We start from the raw sequence: 19,698 nt of genomic DNA on the forward strand, positions 1-19,698 counted from the left end.
TTTTCAGGGGCAACCAAAAAAGAAAGATGAGACAGATGTACAGAGTTTGTTTCATCTGTTGGAAACAGAGAGCGAGAGAGTCCAGACTCATATCTCTTCCCTTTTTTTTTGAGACCCTACACTTTTTCCATCTTTGGACGCCACTGGAGACAAAATGTTGCCAGAATGTCAGTCTGTCCAACTTCCATATCTGGCTGCTACTCTTCACTCTGCTCCCTCTCTGTCCACAGTCTCTCCATTACCAGTCTTTCTTCTGTTCCAAGTCCCCACTCTACCACAAGAGCCCACTTTACCCCTGTTCCAAGTCCCTATTCTACCCAAGTCCTCACTTTACCCCTGTTCCAAGTCACCACTCTACCACAAGTCCTCACTTTACCCCTGTTCCAAGTCCCTATTCTACCCAAGTCCTCACTTTACCCCTGTTCCAAGTCCCCACTCTACCACAAGTCCTCACTTTACCCCTGTTCCAAGTCCCTATTCTACCCAAGTCCTCACTTTACCCCTGTTCCAAGTCCCCACTCTACCACAAGTCCTCACTTTACCCCTGTTCCAAGTCCCTATTCTACCCAAGTCCTCACTTTACCCCTGTTCCAAGTCCCTATTCTACCCAAGTCCTCACTTTACCCCTGTTCCAAGTCCCCACTCTACCACAAGAGCCCACTTTACCCCTGTTCCAAGTCCCTATTCTACCCAAATCCTCACTTTACCCCTGTTCCAAGTCCCTATTCTACCCAAGTCCTCACTTTACCCCTGTTCCAAGTCCCCACTCTACTCCAAGTCCCCAATTTACCCCTTTCTCAAGTCCCCATTCTACCCCAAGTCCCCACTTTACCCCTTTCCAAGTCCCCACTCTACTGCAAGTCCGCAATTTACCCCTTTCCCAAGTCCCCATTCTACTCCAAGTCCCCACTTTACCCCTGTTCCAAGTCCCCATTCTACCCCAAGTCCCCACTTTACCCCTGTTCCAAGTCCCCACTCATCTGTCAGACCTGATTTAGTGAACTGCAGTTCATTACCATATAGAATCTGATTCTACATTTCCATTCACAGAAAAGCTCAATAGTGAACAGGTTCAGGTGTACTATGGGGTTCCAGGACACATGTTATAGGTGTATTAGTGTAACAGTGGAACAATAGTTGCCCGTGTAAAACTGGGGACAATATGTCTCACGCTCTGCCTTTTTTGTTATTGGTGATTAGAGTAATCCTTCATCTATACTGTTGTATTGGGTGGCCATCAGTTACTGTGTGAGACTGGTCTTTTCTTTGGTCCATTATAGGCTCGTCCCCAATGCTACATGCAAACCTCTTTGTGAGTATCTTTTAGCCTTTGTTTATGCACTGTGTGTGTGTGTAGTCTGCATCTTTGGTAAACAATGAACATTTTATTTTTCAACCCTGCGTTAAATGTGTGTGTGTGTGTGTATTGATTCAGTTAGTATCCATGGTTTCAACGCCTCATTGTGTGTGCTATTACTATCACTATCAGTCTCTACCTGTACACTGGTGTTGGTATGTGTGAGTAGAGCATATATATATACCTGTGACTCGGTGTGTCTGTGTAGGTATAGACACTCCATTAGTCTATCAGTGTGCCTCTGTATCTGCCAGTGTGTGTGCATGAGGAGCAGTATTCCCTGTGCTGCTAGTTATAATGTTTCTGGGGGTGATAGGGGGAACTTGAAAGCCCTGTGCTGCCCAAATCAAAACTAACAAGGAAATGATGGGGGCTCCTTTATCTCCTCTCTGGCCTGGGGGGCTGAGGGGGGCGAGAGAGGGAGATTGGGAGTCGGGGTGGGGAGGGGGCCTGGCTTCCTCTTTGATTTGTAAAAAATGCATTACCTCCAAAATCAAACAGAAAATTACTGCGCCGAAGCATAACACACAGAGCAGGAGAGGGAGGGAGAGAGAAGACAGTGGACAGGTGGGAAAGGGAAGGGAGGAGTCAACTGTGGAGATAGGCTGGCAGATAGGAGATGGGCGCGTATAGATTTTGAGGAGGTGCATAGGAGGAAAGAGAGGTCGACCTTGTCCGGTACTAAAGCACCCATATTGTGTGTCCTCTGAGAGTACAGACTGGGGTTTAGGAGTCTATGGCAAATGATAGGATGATGTGCTATTGATGGCCCAAAGCTCAAGGGAATAGGGAGAGGCATAGATTGTTGCAAACATAAAATGACATATGGAATCATAGACATATAGGAGCTCTACGGTTGTAAAGATCAAATAAATAGACAAGTTGAAATTCAGTGCAGGTCTCAAATATGCTTAAATACTGCTTAAATACTGTACATATAGCCTCTAAAGGTGTAGAAATAATTCCACAACAATCTCTGGAAAATTGTTTTGAATGTACAGCTTCCCAGAATGCATAGTTATCTTAGTAAATAATTGAACAGGGAGTATACGCTTGTTAGTTACAGGTGAAGAGAATGACTTGTGACAGACAGAGTTTGCACTCAGAGGGACAGTAAAGGAGGGACAGTAAAGGAGGAGCAGTAAAGGAGGGACAGTAAAGGAGGAGCAGTAAAGGAGGGACAGTAAAGGAGGGACAGTAAAGGAGGGACAGTAAAGGAGGGACAGTAAAGGAGGGACAGTAAAGGAGGGACAGTAAAGGAGGGACAGTAAAGGAGGAGTAGGGAGAACAAGAAAATGAGGAAAGGAGGGAAAAGAAGAAGGGATATATGCATTCAGACGATGGATTCTGAGAAAGAAACAGAGGTTTGAAAACACAAAGATGAAGAGAGCGGGAGGAGCCACAGTCCAATGACTAAAAAGAGCGAGAGGGTGAGGGTGAGAGTGCGAGAGGGTGAGTGTGAGTGAGAGAGAAATGCCTGGAGTTAGTAATAATAATTTATACAAACACACCTCAATAATTCACGTACCATTTCAATGCTGGAGGGAAAATCCACATTTCACAGAGCATAATTAAATAGAGGCAGAGAGTGGAAAGAGAGAGAGAAAGAGATGGAGAGAAAGAGAGAGAGATAGATGGAGAGACCAGCATTAAAGATACTTTTGCAGTGGCATGGTTTATTTTCCATTTGAGGTTAGTAAAACAACCAAGATGAAACTGTAATATCCAAACTGTATCCAATCTCTTGAACTCGTCTCACTTCACTTCATCCTAACATTGACAGATGTTCATCCTTAGTATTTCACCATTCACCTCCACAGTTGTCTAATGTGCACAGTCGAATTACAACTTTGTCTTTGGTCATATTCACTCATATTACAGGGTCAGCCATAGTAGTATGGTATCCCTGGTGCAAATGAGAGTTAAGTGCCTTGCTCAAGGCACGTCGACAGATTTTCCATCTTGTCAGCTCGGGTATTTAGAGCCCACCGCTCCAACCACTAGGCTACCTGCCGCCCCAATTCACAGTTTAATTTCTATATTCAGAGGTTATTTTCTCAGAAATAAAATGATGTGAATGTTCAGAAAGAAAGACTGTGCTGATCAACAGTTTCCTGGCTAATAAACATGTCTGGATGTATTTATTCTGTACATTTACCTGTTGTGAATTTCACTAGCCAACCCAATTCCAATTTTTGGGCATTTATTTGGCATATTCGATACAGATCTAATCTTAGGTATCAGTAATGTGAAAATATGAAAATACTTTAGCTTTATTTGTTTTTACACTCCTGGCCTTGGTTCTCATTTTCGTGTCTATTTTTGTAATTTTCTCCTCATTGTATTACAAAATATGAATTATTTTAAATGATTGTAAATTGAATACATCAGTCTTTCATGTTACATCTTTGTCAATGTTGCCGTTATAACCACTAAACCACTAACCATTTTGGAATGAATCACTACTCCCTACTCCCACTTTTTGATCAAAACAGCTTCTATCTATCACCTCATTATCCTGTGCCTTCTTCACGTTTAAAGAGATTAATTTCTCATATTCTTTAAACATACTGTAGGGATGTGCACCACATTGCATCAGTTACTGCTCTCTGACCCTGCTCGATCGCGCCATCAACACATGATCTACAAAAGCTCTTGATATATACTGTATGTAATGTTGATATAAGGGACTCAAAACCACGGTGTAACTACATCCCCTGCCCTTTGCCCTGCAGGTCATCTCTCACCTCGGACTTGGTTAACTCATTCCTCTCTCCCACCTTTCTTTTCTCACAGGAAATAAAAGTCATTTGAATTCAATTAGAATTTTTCCCTCTCTCCCCTTCTCTTCCTCTGTCTCCCCATCTCTCAGGTGTAGTGGAGGCATGGACTGTAACTGTGTCAGTGATCTGTTGCTCACCCCCCCTGTCCCTGCCCTCTGGACTCCAGGTGAGGCAAGCAGGATGGGGGCACTTTTTTGCGGAAGCCGGGGTACGTGGTTTGGGGAGTTGGGGATTTTATTAGGGTTGTGGAGGAACATTTGATTCACTTTTGGCAGATACTAGTTATACACTAAGGGGAGATGTACAATGTGCTGTACCTGTGCAATGTTTTGTGTTAGCTGTTATTATTAGCAGGAATAAAATAGACAACAAAAGACCTTGATGCTAATTTACCAACTGTCTTTATTTATACTTCAACCAAATGCATTATTCCTACCTCTTAACCTTTATGTACCTATTTGTAGTAGGTTTACCTGTATTCCCTTGCATTATTTTTCCCTGTGTTACTGCTTAGTACACCAGGCCCTGATAGCTAGTGTTTTCTAATGGTCAATATGTATACTCCAACAAGTCTGCATTATAAAGATCATTTGTTATTTATGAATAACCAAAAACTTACCACACACATCAGTGAACAAATAACGTTTGTAATTTGTGAGGATTCATTTTTCTTTACTTATTCTGCAAGGCAATTAGCCAGAATTCTTGTTCAATTGATGAGCTATTTAATTATATTAAAAGTGTACGGCAGCAGGCAGTTAGAATTCAAGTATTATCAAAATGTAAGTTGCATCCATCAACTCTGAAAGAGAGTAGAAATCTAACTGACCAGCTAGCGGGTCCAAGCTAGAGGCCATTAGTAGTACCACAGAGCAACATTGCTGTAAGCATGCTCTATGATATTAAACACATCATCCCTTAACTGCATCACTCCATCAGTCATCCGGACAGCTAGCCCCTTTGGCCAGCACTCACCATTCACAAACCCATGGGCCTCAATCTCATCCTCCCACTCTCCTGCTCCTCCTCCTCAGGCATTGCCTTCCCAGACTGGGCCTACAAGCCTGAGTCGAGCCCCGGCTCGCGACAGATTCAGCTTTGGCACTTCATCCTGGAGCTGCTGCAGAAGGAGGAGTACCAGAGTGTGATTTCCTGGCAGGGGGAATATGGAGAGTTTGTCATCAAGGACCCTGACGAGGTGGCCAAACTGTGGGGCCTCCGGAAATGCAAACCCCACATGAACTACGATAAGCTGAGCAGGGCGCTAAGGTAGGAACTGTGTGTGTGTGTGTGAACTTTTTCTGATATTTTTCAGAAAAAGTAGCAATAATTATTTTTTGTGGATTTAAGTCCTACGTGTCCCTTTCACCTCCCTCCATGTCAGTAAAAATGGAAAGAAAAATATTATGTTTTTTCCTTAGAAAATGTCTATCTTCGATGTCACCTTATTTTCCATTGTCCAATTGGAAAAGTTCACTCTTAAACCTTCATATAAAAAATTCAATAAGAATTTTGCAATTAATCCCCCATATAAAATAGCTTGGATTTAGACCTATTGAGAATAAATCCTTCTGCCTTCTCAGAAATACTCGGCTCAAAACTCTACGCATTGCTATGTGATTTAAGCAATAGCCCTGCTACCTATTCTGCTATACATCATTCTATTGAATTTACCCCGCACCCCACCGCTACTCGTTGTTTGCTTATGCAAATGAAAATACACACACACACACACACACACACACACACACACACACACACACACACACACACACACACACACACACACACACACACACACCCTGTTACCACCCTCCCTGGTTTCCCCTGCCCTCTCGTTAATGGGGGCTGTCGTAGGGGTCTAATTGTTATGAATTGGCTGGGGCCATAATTAGCCTTCTTGATTAGCCTAGCTTAATTGCTCAATTAAGGGCCATGGCACAATTGCTACGCAAAGCAAAAGTGTACAAATTATTGCGAGGGCCCCAACCGTTTGTGGTGGATACATACTGATATACATTGTATTTGGAAAGTATTCAGACCCCTTCACTTTTTCCACATTATACTAAAATGGATTTTTAAAATGTATCTCATCAATCTACACACAATACCCCATTATAATGACAAAGCGAAAACAGTTTTTTTGAAATTGTTGCTAACGTATAAAAAACAAAAATACCTTTTTTACATACAGTGGGGCAAAAAAGTATTTAGTCAGCCACCAATTGTGCAAGATCTCCCACTTAAAAAGATGAGAGAGGCCTGTAATTTTCATCATAGGTACACTTCAACTATGACAGTCAAAATGAGAAAAACAAAATACAGAAAATCAAATTGTAGGATTTTTAATGACTTTATTTGCAAATTATGGTGGAAAATAAGTATTTGGTCAATAACAAAAGTTTATCTCAATACTTTGTTATATACCCTTTGTTGGCAATGACCCAGGTCAAACGTTTTCTGTAAGTCTTCAGAAAGTTTTCACACACTGTTGCTGGTATTTTTGTCCCATTCCTCCATGCAGATCTCCTCTAGAGCAGTGATGTTTTGGGGCTGTTGCTGGGCAACACAGACTTTCAACTCCCTCCAAAGATTTTCTATGGGGTTGAGATCTGGAGACTGGCTAGGCCACTCCAGGACCTTGAAATGCTTCTTACGAAGCCACTCCTTCATTGCCCGGGCGGTGTGTTTGGGATCATTGTCATGCTGAAAGACCCAGCCATGTTTCATCTTCAATGCCCTTGCTGATGGAAGGAGGTTTTCACTCAAAATCTCACGATACATGGCCCCATTCATTCTTTCCTTTACACGTATCAGTCGTCCTGGTCCCTTTGCAGAAAAACAGCCCCAAAGAATGATGTTTCCACTCCCATGCTTCACAGTAGGTATGGTGTACTTTGGATGCAACTCAGCATTCTTTGTCCTCCAAACACGACGAGTTGAGTTTTTACCAAAAAGTTCTACTTTGGTTTCATCTGACCATATGACATTCTCCCAATCTTCTTCTGGATCATCCAAATGCTCTCTAGCAAACTTCAGATGGGCCTGGACATGTACTGGCTTAAGCAGGGGGACTCGTCTGGCACTGCAGGATTTGAGTCTCTGGCGGTGTAGTGTGTTACTGATGGTAGGCTTTGTTACTTTGGTCCCAGCTCTCTGCAGGTCATTCACTAGGTCCCCCCTTGTGGTTCTGGGATTTTTGCTCACCGTTCTTGTGATCATTTTGACCCCACGGGGTGAGATCTTGCTTGGAGCCCCAGATCGAGGCAGATTATCAGTGGTCTTGTATGTCTTCCATTTCCTAATAATGTCTCCCACAGTTGATTTCTTCAAACCAAGCTGCTCACCTATTGCAGATTCAGTCTTCTCAGCCTGGTGCAGGTCTACAATTTTGTTTCTGTTGTCCTTTGACAGCTCTTTGGTCTTGGCCATAGTGGAGTTTGGAGTGTGACTGTTTGAGGTTGTGGACAGGTGTCTTTTATACTGATAACAAGTTCAAACAGTTGCCATTAATATAGGTAACGAATGGAGGACAGAGGAGCCTCTGAAAGAAGAAATTACAGGTCTGTGAGAGCTTGTTTGTAGGTGACCAAATACTTATTTTCCACCATAATTTGCAAATAAATTCATTAAAAATCCAACAATGTGATTTTCTGGATTTTTCCCCCTCATTTTGTCTGTCATAGTTGAAGTGTACCTATGATGAAAATTACAGGCCTCTCTCATATTTTTAAGTGGGAGAACTTGCACAATTGGTGGCTGACTAAATACTTTTTTGCCCCACTGAAAGTACTCAGACCCTTTGCTATGAGACAGGAAATTGAGCTCAGGTGCATCCTGTTTCCATTGATCATCCTTGAGATGTTTCTACAACATGATTGGAGTTAAATTGTTTGGACATGATTTGGAAAGGCACACGCCTGTCTATATAAGGTCCCATAGTCGTCAGAACAAAAACCAAACCATAAGTCCAAAGGAATTGTTCCTAAAGTTCCAAGACATGATTGTGTCGTGGCACAGATCCCGGGGAAGGGTACCAAAACATTTTTGCAGCATTGAAGGTCCCCAAGAACAAAGTGGCCTCCATCATTCTTAAATGGAAGAAGTTTGGATCCACCAAGACTCTTCCTAGAGTTGTCCGCCCAGCCAAACTGAGCAATCAAGGGAGAAGGGCCTTGGTCGGGAAGGTAACCAAGAACCCAATGGTCATTCTGACAGAGTTCCAGAGTTCCTCTGTGGAGATGGGAGAATCTTCCAGAAGGACAACCATCTCTGCAGCACTCCACAATCATGTGCCTTTTACTCCTCATTAAAAGCCACATGACAGCCTACTTGAAGTTTGTCAAAAGGCTCCCAAGGACTCTCAGTCCATGAGAAATAAGATTCTCTCGTCTGATGAAACCAAGATGGAACTCTTTGGCCTGAATGCCAAGCATCACGTTTGGAGAAAACCTGGCACCATCCCTATGGTGAAGCATGGTGGTGGCAGCATCATGCTGTGGGGATGTTTTCAGAGGCAGGAACTAGAGAAATAGTCAAGATCGAAGGAAAGATGAATGGAGCAAAGTACAGAGAGGTCCTTGATGAAAACCTGCTCCAGAGTGCTCAGGACCTCAGACTGGGGTGAAGGTTCACCTTCCAACAGGACAACGACCCTAAGCACACAGTCAAGACAATGCAGGACTGGCTTTGTGATAAGTCTCTGAATGCCCTTGAGTGGCCCAGCCAGAGCCCGGACTTGAACCCGATCGAATATCTCTGGAGAGACCTGAAAATAGCTGTGCATTGACACTCCCCATCCAAACTAACAGAGCTTGAGAGGATCTTCAGAGAAATAGAGGTGTGCCAAGCTTGTATTATCATACCCGAGATGACTCAAGGCTGTAATCGCTGCCAAAGGTGCTTCAACCAAGTACTGAGTAAGGGGTCTGAATACTTATGCAAATGTGATATTTCAGTTTGAGAATTTTTATAGATTTTCAAAAAAAACAAAAACATTTTTGCTTTGTCATTATGGGGTATTGTGTGTAGATTGATGAGGAACAAAACAAATGTTATCCATTTTAGAATAAGGCCGTAACGTAACAAAATATGGAAAAAGTGAAGGTGTCTGAATACTTTCCGAATGCTCTGTATACAGGTATGTATGCCTGTGAAGTTGTTACCTTACATCTACAGTGTAGCTATACAGGATATAAACTTTGTCACAGGCCTATTTTAAACGACTTACATGCTTAAAATAGTAAAGTAAAGTCTAAGAATGTATCAGGACAGTCACCAGCTGAATATAATATGTTTTCTCTTTATTCCGTTTTGAGAACAGCCCCCCACCCCGCCTCACCTCTGTACCAACCCTCTCATCTGAACCATATGGCAGTATGTAGTATCTGACAGTGTGGGATTCTGACAGGTACTGTAGCCCGTGATACCTCAGTGGGTGGCACAGGAAACAAGCACTGTAGAGTTGGAGTGATTGGCACCTGAGGTTGTTTCCAAAGAGGCACCACTCACATTGTAGTCCCGCCCTCAAAGAGGCACTTCAGTTGTGAATGATGCCAGAAGCACTGACAGCAAGAGTTGATGTATATCTATTATGCATATTTCTGTACATATACTGTACATGTAATGAATAATATTTCTGTACATATACTGTACATGTAATGAATAATATTTCTGTACATATACTGTACATGTAATAAATCAAATGTATTCATCACATGCTTCGTAAACAACAGGTGTGGATAAACAGTGAAATACTTACTTACGGGCCCTTCCCAAATATATTTAATATTTACATAATAATTGCTGTATGTCAACGGTGCACAGCAGGTCAGATCAGGCTCTGGAGGGATGTTGTTTATGTGCTTGTTTTTGGTTTTACTCAGGGACCTAATTAGTCCTGCCTAACGAGGTGTGTGGAGACTTTATCAAATCAAAACATGAATTGATCAGTGAGATGCCAGGGAGAAACAAACCCAGCAGGAGTTCAGCCCTGGAGGACCAGTGTTGTTCCTCCTGCTGTTAAGGGAACACATTACTGTTGACCAGGGCTCTCCAACCCTTCCTGGAGTGCTACCCTCCTGTAGGTTTTTGCTCCAACCCGAGGTGTAACTAACCTGATTGATTTTACCAACCAGCTTATTATTAAAATTGGGTGTGCTAGATGCAGGTTGGAGGGAAAACCTATAGGATGGTAGCTCTCCAGGAAGCAGGTTGGAGGGAAAACCTACAGAATGGTAGCTCTCCAGGAAGCAGGTTGGAGGGAAAACCTACAGGATGGTAGCTCTCCAGGAAGCAGGTTGGAGGGAAAACCTATAGGATGGTAGCTCTCCAGGAAGCAGGTTGGAGGGAAAACCTACAGGATGGTAGCTCTCCAGGAAGCAGGTTGGAGGGAAAACCTACAGGATGGTAGCTCTCCAGGAAGCAGGTTGGAGGGAAAACCTACAGGATGGTAGCTCTCCAGGAAGCAGGTTGGAGAGCCCTGCGGTGAACCATCGATGAAAACATGGATATTTGTTTCTAACTCTCCCTATTTTTTTCTCTCCTTTCTCCATTCCCTCTTTCCTAATCTCTTCCTGTTCACCTTTCTCTCCATCCTCCCCCACCCAGGTACTACTATAATAAGCGTATTTTGCACAAAACCAAAGGGAAGCGTTTCACCTACAAGTTTAACTTCAGTAAGGTGGTGCTGGTGAACTATCCTCTGCTGGACATGGCCAGCTCCCCCTTCCTGCTCCAGAACCACTTCAATGGGGGATCCACCGCGCCCGACTGTAGCCCTCTCACACCCGAGGTACGGAGTGAGGGAGGGAGGGAGGGAGGAACGAATGGAGTTTAGGACAGAGGGAGGGACGGAGAGAAAGGGTAATGGATGGAGGAGGGTATGAAGGGAAAAGAGAAAGAGAGGATTACTAGGATTGTAAGGACAGGAATGACAGGTCTTCCAGAATAGACAGCTACTCCAAGTTATTCTCCGCTGTTATCACAAGCCATCACATTGTCTAAAGGGAGCTGTCATTTGAACAGTACATGTTTGAATTCACCAACATTAAAGGACAAGTTGGATAGAAGACCAGCAGATTCTGAGTACCTGAGAACCATCAATGAAAAAACATTGGGGAAAAGAAGAGAGAAATAAAGGGAGGAAAATGAGAGGGAGAGATGGAAATATGGTTGCCACAACTCCATACTTGATTGTTTATTAATGTTGATTTGATTCAGCGGGTCGAGCTAAAATCCATTTCGTCTCAGGGAACTGCAGATTGTACTGTACAGACACCTGCTGTGTATTCATTCTTCAGTTACGGGAGGATCAATTGTATTCCGCCTGTCTTATCATCCATCTTTTATTCACTGTTTCTAATAGCAGCAGTCCTGATCATGATAAAATGTTCTTCACTTATGATTTGCCCAGAGACAGCTTGACATTTTTACAGAGATAAATGTTCTTGGACCACCAGAGGGGATGTATGAATAAAACTGTCCTGTTACAGTTTGTAATGAAACAATAGATACACGTATTGAAGTAATGGTCTGTGCTCAGGGTGCATATTTCTGATGGATCCATTTAGGTGATGATATATGCAAATGAAACACCAACTGATTCATACTTTCTCATTTGCTTGAATATAGAAATTGCTCTGACAATTATTTTTTAACAGATTTTTTACAAATACAAAAAACGGACATTGCGGTACTAGTGCAAATAGGGTAGCCTAGTGGTTAGAGCGTTGGACTAGTAACCGGAAGGTTGCAAGTTCAAACCCCCGAGCTGACAAGGTACAAATCTGTTATTCTGCCCCTGAACAGGCAGTTAACCTACTGTTCCTAGGCCGTCATTGAAAATAAGAATTTGTTCTTAACTGACTTGCCTAGTTAAATAAAGGTAAAATAAAATAAATACATGTATTTGAAAGGAAATAGAGTTAACTTTAAATGACTAGAAGAGTCTGATTGTTCTGAAAGATAGAAACAGAAAAGGAGAGTCAAAAAGAGAGTGAAGGAGAAACTGGAGAGATGGTTTTAACTTGTCCTTAAAACAAAAGAAGACGTTATCCACCCTTCTCACATTCCCGTCTCGGATGGCCTATCCCTCTGTCATCGATTGAAAATGAAAGAAATAAAAGACAAGTAGATACCTCAGATCAGATCAATGTTCGGTCATTAATGCAGGTTTGGTTAAGCAATCCAGATCATGCAGCTTGGAAGTACAGTCTCGCTTTTCAAACTTGGAGCTGAGGGGTGACAGAAATTATTGATCCCGGCTCTTCTAAAAAAAGAGAAATCCTCCCTCTCTCTCTCTGTCTCCCTCGACTCTGTGTGACTTAACTGTTTCGTTTGTTTGGCCTCTTTTCTCTTTCCTGTTTTAAAGCACCTCCACACACACACACACACACACACACACACACACACACACACACACACACACACACACACACACACACACACACACACACACACACACACACACACACACACACACACACACACACACTCTCTCTCTCCCCCTCTCTCTCTCTCTCTCTCTCTCTCTCCCTCTCTTACCCCACAGCTATTATGTTGTTTAGTCTCTCTCTCCCTTCCATCAATCCTTTCCCTCCTTTGTCCCCTCACACTCTTCCCTCCTCGAAGGGCACCCAATCCCTCTATCTCTCGTCGTTTATCCTTTGTGCCCACTTAATCGTAGGCCTCCATTTGACTCTGTACTTCTCCTGGCTTTGAGTCTTTGAGCCTCTGTGTCCTCCTACCTCCTCTCCTCATCTTCTCCTCTGTTCTCCCTTCTCCTCTCCCTCTCAGTCCCCTGGCACTTCCTTTTATCTTGTCCTTGCTGTGACTGTTGGTGTGATTGCACCACACACTACAGGGTGCCATCTCAATCAAATGACTTAACCTAAATACATGCTGATTTAAAGAGGAGGTTGAGGATCCTATAGACAAGTCTAGTTTTTATTTGCTGATGAAATTAATTGCTATTAATTGCTTAACTGACATGAGCAGATTCTAATGTTTTCTTTCTGTCTGTCTCTCACACTTTCTCCCAGGCCCTGCAGTCACTGTTCCCTCGTTTGCCAGAGTCAGGGAGAGGAACCTCCCTGTTTGATCGAGTGGCCACAGCCCCGGGACCAGAGGGAGACAAACTGAGACTGGACACATTCCCCTTCCTCAGCTCAGGTGAGAGAGAGGAGAGGAGAGATAAGAGGCGAGAGGGAGAGGGGTGACAGCGGTAAAAAATAAGGTAGAAGATGATTGAGAAAAGTGGGAAGGTAAAGAACAGAGGAGAGAGGGAAGGTAAAGAACAGAGGAGAGAGGGAAGGTAAAGAACAGAGGAGAGAGGGAAGGTAAAGAACAGAGGAGAGAGGGAAGGTAAAGAACAGAGGAGAGAGGGAAGGTAAAGAACAGATGAGAGAGGGAAGGTAAAGAACAGATGAGAGAGGGAAGGTAAAGAACAGAGGAGAGAGAAGGTAAAGAACAGAGGAGAGAGGGAAGGTAAAGAACAGAGGAGAGAGGGAAGGTAAAGAACAGAGGAGAGAGAAGGTAAAGAACAGAGGAGAGAGGGAAGGTAAAGAACAGATGAGAGAGGGAAGGTAAAGAACAGAGGAGAGAGGGAAGGTAAAGAACAGAGGAGAGAGGGAAGGTAAAGAACAGAGGAGAGAGAATGTAAAGAACAGATGAGAGAGGGGCGGTAAAGAACAGAGGAGAGAGGGAAGGTAAAGAACAGAGGAGAGAGGGAAGGTAAAGAACAGAGGAGAGAGGGAAGGTAAAGAACAGATGAGAGAGGGAAGGTAAAGAACAGAGGAGAGAGGGAAGGTAAAGAACAGAGGAGAGAGGGAAGGTAAAGAACAGAGGAGAGAGGGAAGGTAAAGAACAGAGGAGAGAGAAGGTAAAGAACAGATGAGAGAGGGGCGGTAAAGAACAGAGGAGAGAGGGAAGGTAAAGAACAGAGGAGAGAGGGAAGGTAAAGAACAGAGGAGAGAGGGAAGGTAAAGAACAGAGGAGAGAGGGAAGGTAAAGAACAGAGGAGAGAGAAGGTAAAGAACAGATGAGAGAGGGACGGTAAAGAACAGATGAGAGAGGGAAGGTAAAGAACAGAGGAGAGAGGGAAGGTAAAGAACAGAGGAGAGAGGGAAGGTAAAGAACAGATGAGAGAGGGAAGGTAAAGAACAGAGGAGAGAGGGAAGGTAAAGAACAGATGAGAGAGGGAAGGTAAAGAACAGAGGAGAGAGGGAAGGTAAAGAACAGAGGAGAGAGAAGGTAAAGAACAGAGGAGAGAGGGAAGGTAAAGAACAGATGAGAGAGGGAAGGTAAAGAACAGAGGAGAGAGGGAAGGTAAAGAACAGAGGAGAGAGGGAAGGTAAAGAACAGAGAGAGGGAAGGTAAAGAACAGAGGAGAGAGGGAAGGTAAAGAACAGAGGAGAGAGAAGGTAAAGAACAGATGAGAGAGGGACGGTAAAGAACAGATGAGAGAGGGAAGGTAAAGAACAGAGGAGAGAGGGAAGGTAAAGAACAGAGGAGAGAGGGAAGGTAAAGAACAGATGAGAGAGGGAAGGTAAAGAACAGAGGAGAGAGGGAAGGTAAAGAACAGATGAGAGAGGGAAGGTAAAGAACAGAGGAGAGAGGGAAGGTAAAGAACAGAGGAGAGAGGGAAGGTAAAGAACAGAGGAGAGAGGGAAGGTAAAGAACAGAGGAGAGAGAAGGTAAAGAACAGATGAGAGAGGGAAGGTAAAGAACAGAGGAGAGAGGGAAGGTAAAGAACAGAGGAGGGAGAAGGTAAAGAACAGATGAGAGAGGGAACGTAAAGAACAGAGGAGAGAGGGAAGGTAAAGAACAGAGGAGAGAGAAGGTAAAGAACAGATGAGAGAGGGAAGGTAAAGAACAGAGGAGAGAGGGAAGGTAAAGAACAGAGGAGGGAGAAGGTAAAGAACAGATGAGAGAGGGAACTTAAAGAACAGAGGAGAGAGGGAAGGTAAAGAACAGAGGAGAGAGAAGGTAAAGAACAGATGAGAGAGGGAAGGTAAAGAACAGAGGAGAGAGGGAAGGTAAAGAACAGAGGAGGGAGAAGGTAAAGAACAGATGAGAGAGGGAAGGTAAAGAACAGAGGAGAGAGGGAAGGTAAAGAACAGAGGAGAGAGGGAAGGAAGGAAGGTGGAAAGTGGAGATTGAGAATGATAGAGGAAATGAGGAGAGCATAAGGAGAGAGAGAAAACAAGATCGAATCCATGTTCACTGCAGTAGCAGATCTGTCCCTTTACTGCCTCCAATTCATATTCTCCTTCAGGTGACAGGAAGGGTTAGACGGGAGTGATCTACAGTATATACTATCGTATTATTACAGTGATATGAGGCAGATACTCAATTAAGGTTTTTGGAATTAATGTCAGTGTTCCCTTTATATAATCCCTCAGTTTGTATGTGTGTGTTTTATTTGTGTGCTTGCGTGCGTGAATGTGTGCATGTATGTGTGTGTTTTTTGTGTGTGCATTTGTGTGTGGGTGAGCGTGCGGGCGTATGTGTGTGTGTTTGTGCGTGTGTGTGAACAGATGCCTTTGTCTGTCTGGATACTCCATGTGTGCTCTTCAGCCCTGCTGCTGCATCAGAATGTGTTGCCTCACTGTACAGTGTATATGTGTGTGAGTTAGTGTGTGTTCACTGTGAATACACTCCCCTTCACATCACAACCTGGCCCCCCTGTTCCGTTTGTCCTCAGGTCCTATTCCCCCCTCCTTCACTCCTTACCCTCCTCTCCCTCCCATGTGTCCCTCCTGTCCTAATCCCTTCCTAGGCAGGAAGGCCCTAATTGAGGGTGCAGGCTTCAGTTTGTGGCCTGTGGGCGCCCATTACTGTGTTTTCATAAGCAAGTGAGGCCTGCCTGACTGATTCAATATTCATGTGTCTGCCAGCTACTTCTGGCCCAGCACACAGAGACTCAAGCACTGTCAAATTAGCCCTGCATAGCAAATAACAGAGAGCGAGGGGGGGGGGGGCAAGAGAGAGGGAGAGAGAGAGAAGGAGGGGGAGAGAGAGATGGAGAGGGGGAGAGGGAGAGAGGAAGAGAGAGAGATATGGGGTAAATCTTTGAGTTTGCTGTTTGTTGTTGGAAGGAAGTACAGTCAGGGTCATAGAGAGTTCTTTTGTTTGCGCTAAAAAACAAATTGAATTCCAGTATCACCTCAGATGTACCTCCTTTGTTTCAGTTGTTATTAAATTATGCATATAGGGAAGCTGATGTAATACACATACACATTTAATCAGCTGTTATGTTAATCAGGTTTCTGCTTTTGTCTAATAGAAGAAGAAAAAAGTCCCACATTGGTTTTAAGTGATACAATTGAAGTTTGAAGTTTACATACACTTAGGTTGGAGTCATTAAAACGTGTTTTTCATCCATTCCACAAATGTCTTGTGAACAAACTATAGTTTTGGCAAGTTGGTTAGGATATCTACTTTGTGTATGACACAAGTAGCTTTTCCAACAATTGTTTACAGACAGATTATTTCACTTATAATTCACTGTATCACAATTCCAGTGGGTCAGAAGTTTACAAACACGAAGTTGACTGTCTTTTTGCTTGACATCATGGGAAAATCAAAATAAATCAGCCAAGACCTCAGAATTTTTTTTGTAGACATCCACAAGTCCGGTTCATCCTTGGGAGCAATTTCCAAATGCCTGAAGGTACCACATTCATCTGTACAAACAATAGTACGCAAGTATAAACACCATGGGACCACGCAGCCGTCATACCGCTCAGGAAGGAGACGCGTTCTGTCTCCTAGAGATGAACGTACTTTGGTGCGAAAAGTGGAAATCAATCACAGAATAACAGCAAAGGACCCTGTGAAGATGCTGGAGGAAACAGGTACAAAGGTATCTATATCCACAGTAAAACGAGTCCTATATTGACATAACCTGAAAGGCAACTCAGTAAGGAAGAAGCCACTGCTCCAAAACCACCATAAAAAAAGCCAGACTACGGTTTGCATCTGCACATGGGGACAAAGATGGTACTTTTTGGAGAAATGTCCTCTGGTCTAATGAAACAAGAATTTGGCCATAATGACCATTGTTATGTTTGGAGGAAAAAGGGGGAGGCTTGCAATCCGAAGAACACCAACCCAACGGGGGTGGCAGTATCATGTTGTGGGAGTGTTTTGCTGCAGGAGGGACTGGTGCACTTCACAAAATAGATGACATTATGAGGGAGGAAAATTATGTGGATATATTGAAGCAACATCAAGACATCAGTCAGGAAGATAAAGCTTGGTTGCAAATGGGTCTTCATGGACAATGACCCCAAGCATACTTCCAAAGTTGTGGCAAAATGGCTTAAGGACGTCAAGGTATTGGAGTGGCCATCACAAAGCCCTGACCTCAGTTCTATAGAAAATTTGTGGGCAGAACTGAAAAAGCGTGTGCGAGCAAGAAGGCCTACAAACCTGACTCAGTTACACCAGCTCTGTCAGGAGGAATGGGCCAAAATTCACCCAACTTATTGTGGGGAGCTTGTGGAAGGCTACCTGAAACGATTGACCCAAGTTAAACAATTTAAAGGCAATGCTACCAAATACTAATTGAGTGTATGTAAACGTCTGACCCATTGGGAATGTGATGAAAGAAATAAAAGCTGAAATATATTATTCTCTCTACTAATATTCTGACCTTTCACATTCTTAAAATAAAGTGGGGATCCTAACTGACCTAAAACAGGGATTTTTTACTAGGATTAAATGTAAGGAATTGTGAAAAACAGAGTTTAAATGTATTTGGCTAAGGTGTATGTAAACTTCCGACATCAACTGTATATTCAAGTATGATCGAGCCATGGTGTGCGAGTTGCGTTTTTCTATTAATTACCTCACGAAACAACTGGACTTTACACACGGCCAAAACAGACACATTTTCTAAATAACTGGATTTCTCTTACCACAGTCCATTTTCCTTTTTTCATGGACAGTATTCTTTTATTACAGTGGCATAACTATTCTGTTATTAACAGGATATTTGAATTTGCCAGAGAGCATATCTCTCATCATGTTAATATTTGTTGTGAACCAGTTGAATGTGTGAATAGGTCTGGCAGGCATATAGTCTAAGATCAGGGTTTTATTCAAATCAACAGCGCTCTCATTTTGCCCCAGCGCATAGCTGTGGATTTGCATTGCTAATTATTGCAGAGCATAATTAGTGAACATGCTTGGATGTGGTATGTCAGGAGACCTTTACCCCTTCAGAGAGCTAACCTCTGTGTCTCTGTTCTCTTCCAGCCGCTCCCTGTTACTCCAAGCCCCCGTCCCTGTTGGGTCCTTACCCCCGCAACCCTCCCTTCGATTATCCCTGGGGCTTCAATCCCTACCTCTCAGGGGCCTTCTCCCTCAACAACTGCCCCAAACTGCCCCCAGGCTCCCTCTACCCCTCCCACTTCTACCCCAACCCGCTGCAGACCAGCCTGGGCCAGCTGCCTCACCCCTTCTCCTCCCTACTCCCCCCGGGGGAGGTGGCAGGAGGGGGGGAGAGAGGAGCAGCGGGCCAGACCGGGGTTACTAACGGCACGGCAGGTGGGCAGCCCAGACTCTGCCTGCCTCCTTACCCTGGTGCTCTGTCGCTGGGCCGGACGGACATTGGCAACGGGGGCTCTGTGGGTGAGAGGGAGAGAAGGGAGACCAATACCCCAGGCATGGGGCTTGGGTTGGGGCTAGGGTTAGGGTTAGGGCTGGGTCTAGGAGGGATGGGTCTTGGTGGTGGTGCTGGGGGGCGACAGAGCCCATTGGAGCGGCGAGGCGGGGTGAAGCAGGACCCAGAGTCAGACTCGGACCTGGAGATCACAGATCTGAGTGACTGCAGCTCAGACAACGAGCCTGACTTCAGCATCACCAAGGAGACCAGGCTGAGCGTTCGATCACAGATCCTGGTAGAGGGGAAGAAAGGGGGAGCACTGCCACCTCTCTCCTCCCTCCCTCCCCCTGTGTCCCCCCATCCCCTCAAGAGCCTGGTGCCCCTCACCCCTCCCCCTCCGTCCCTCCCTCTATCCCTCTCTCCCTCCATGGCTCTGGTTGAACGGCACAGGGAGACAGAGACTCTAAAATTGATCCAGACCTAATAGATTCTAATAGATAACTCTCTCTCGTTCCCTCCTCTCTCTCCTTCTCTCTTTCGCTCCCTTCATCTGTTATGTTGTCCTTTATTTGAGCCATCTTGCCCCGTCTCTCTGTTTTTTCTTCTTCTCTCTCTCCACCCCTTCTTCTCTCTCTCCACCCTTCTTCTCTCTCTCCACCCTTCTTCTCTCTCTCCACCCTTCTTCTCTCTCTCCACCCTTCTTCTCTCTCTCCACCCTTCTTCTCTCTCTCCACCCTTCTTCTCTCTCTTTACTTGGTGACTTGTCCAACATAGCTGAGATAGTGAGCTTGCTGATTTCGACATTACTGAGAGTGTTCCATGTTTCAGATATATGTGTACTACTTATTCATCATGTTCTCCCACACATTTTATTGTCTCAAGGTTTCAGTGATGTTTTGAGCTTTAACAGCATTGCACGTTGTTCTGTGCTATTCATATGTTACCGT

The 19,698-nt window shown here is 44.1% G+C and overlaps 1 protein-coding gene across 1 annotated transcript; it reads left to right on the top strand.

Annotated features, from left to right (window-relative positions):
• Positions 1 to 4,242: 4,242 nt before the first annotated feature.
• Positions 4,243 to 19,518, top strand: LOC135523064 (ETS domain-containing transcription factor ERF-like). Its single transcript, XM_064949790.1, has 5 exons — positions 4,243 to 4,306; positions 5,175 to 5,409; positions 10,750 to 10,933; positions 13,182 to 13,311; positions 18,403 to 19,518. The coding sequence occupies exons 1-5, from the start codon at positions 4,243 to 4,245 to the stop codon at positions 19,233 to 19,235; spliced, it is 1,446 nt and encodes a 481-aa protein (XP_064805862.1). The 3' UTR covers positions 19,236 to 19,518.
• The last annotated feature ends 180 nt before the right edge of the window (positions 19,519 to 19,698 follow it).

Source organism: Oncorhynchus masou, chromosome 30 (assembly GCF_036934945.1).
Source record: "Oncorhynchus masou masou isolate Uvic2021 chromosome 30, UVic_Omas_1.1, whole genome shotgun sequence".
Lineage (NCBI taxonomy): Eukaryota > Metazoa > Chordata > Actinopteri > Salmoniformes > Salmonidae > Oncorhynchus > Oncorhynchus masou.

What these genes read in the sequence shown, in the direction of transcription:
- LOC135523064 (XM_064949790.1), top strand. Translation starts at nt 4,243, where the DNA reads ATGGACTGTAACTGTGTCAGTGATCTGTTGCTCACCCCCCCTGTCCCT. An exon ending in GTAGCCCTCTCACACCCGAG is followed by an intron (nt 10,934 to 13,181) that starts GTACGGAGTGAG and finishes ACTTTCTCCCAG; the next exon opens with GCCCTGCAGTCACTGTTCCC. An exon ending in ATTCCCCTTCCTCAGCTCAG is followed by an intron (nt 13,312 to 18,402) that starts GTGAGAGAGAGG and finishes GTTCTCTTCCAG; the next exon opens with CCGCTCCCTGTTACTCCAAG.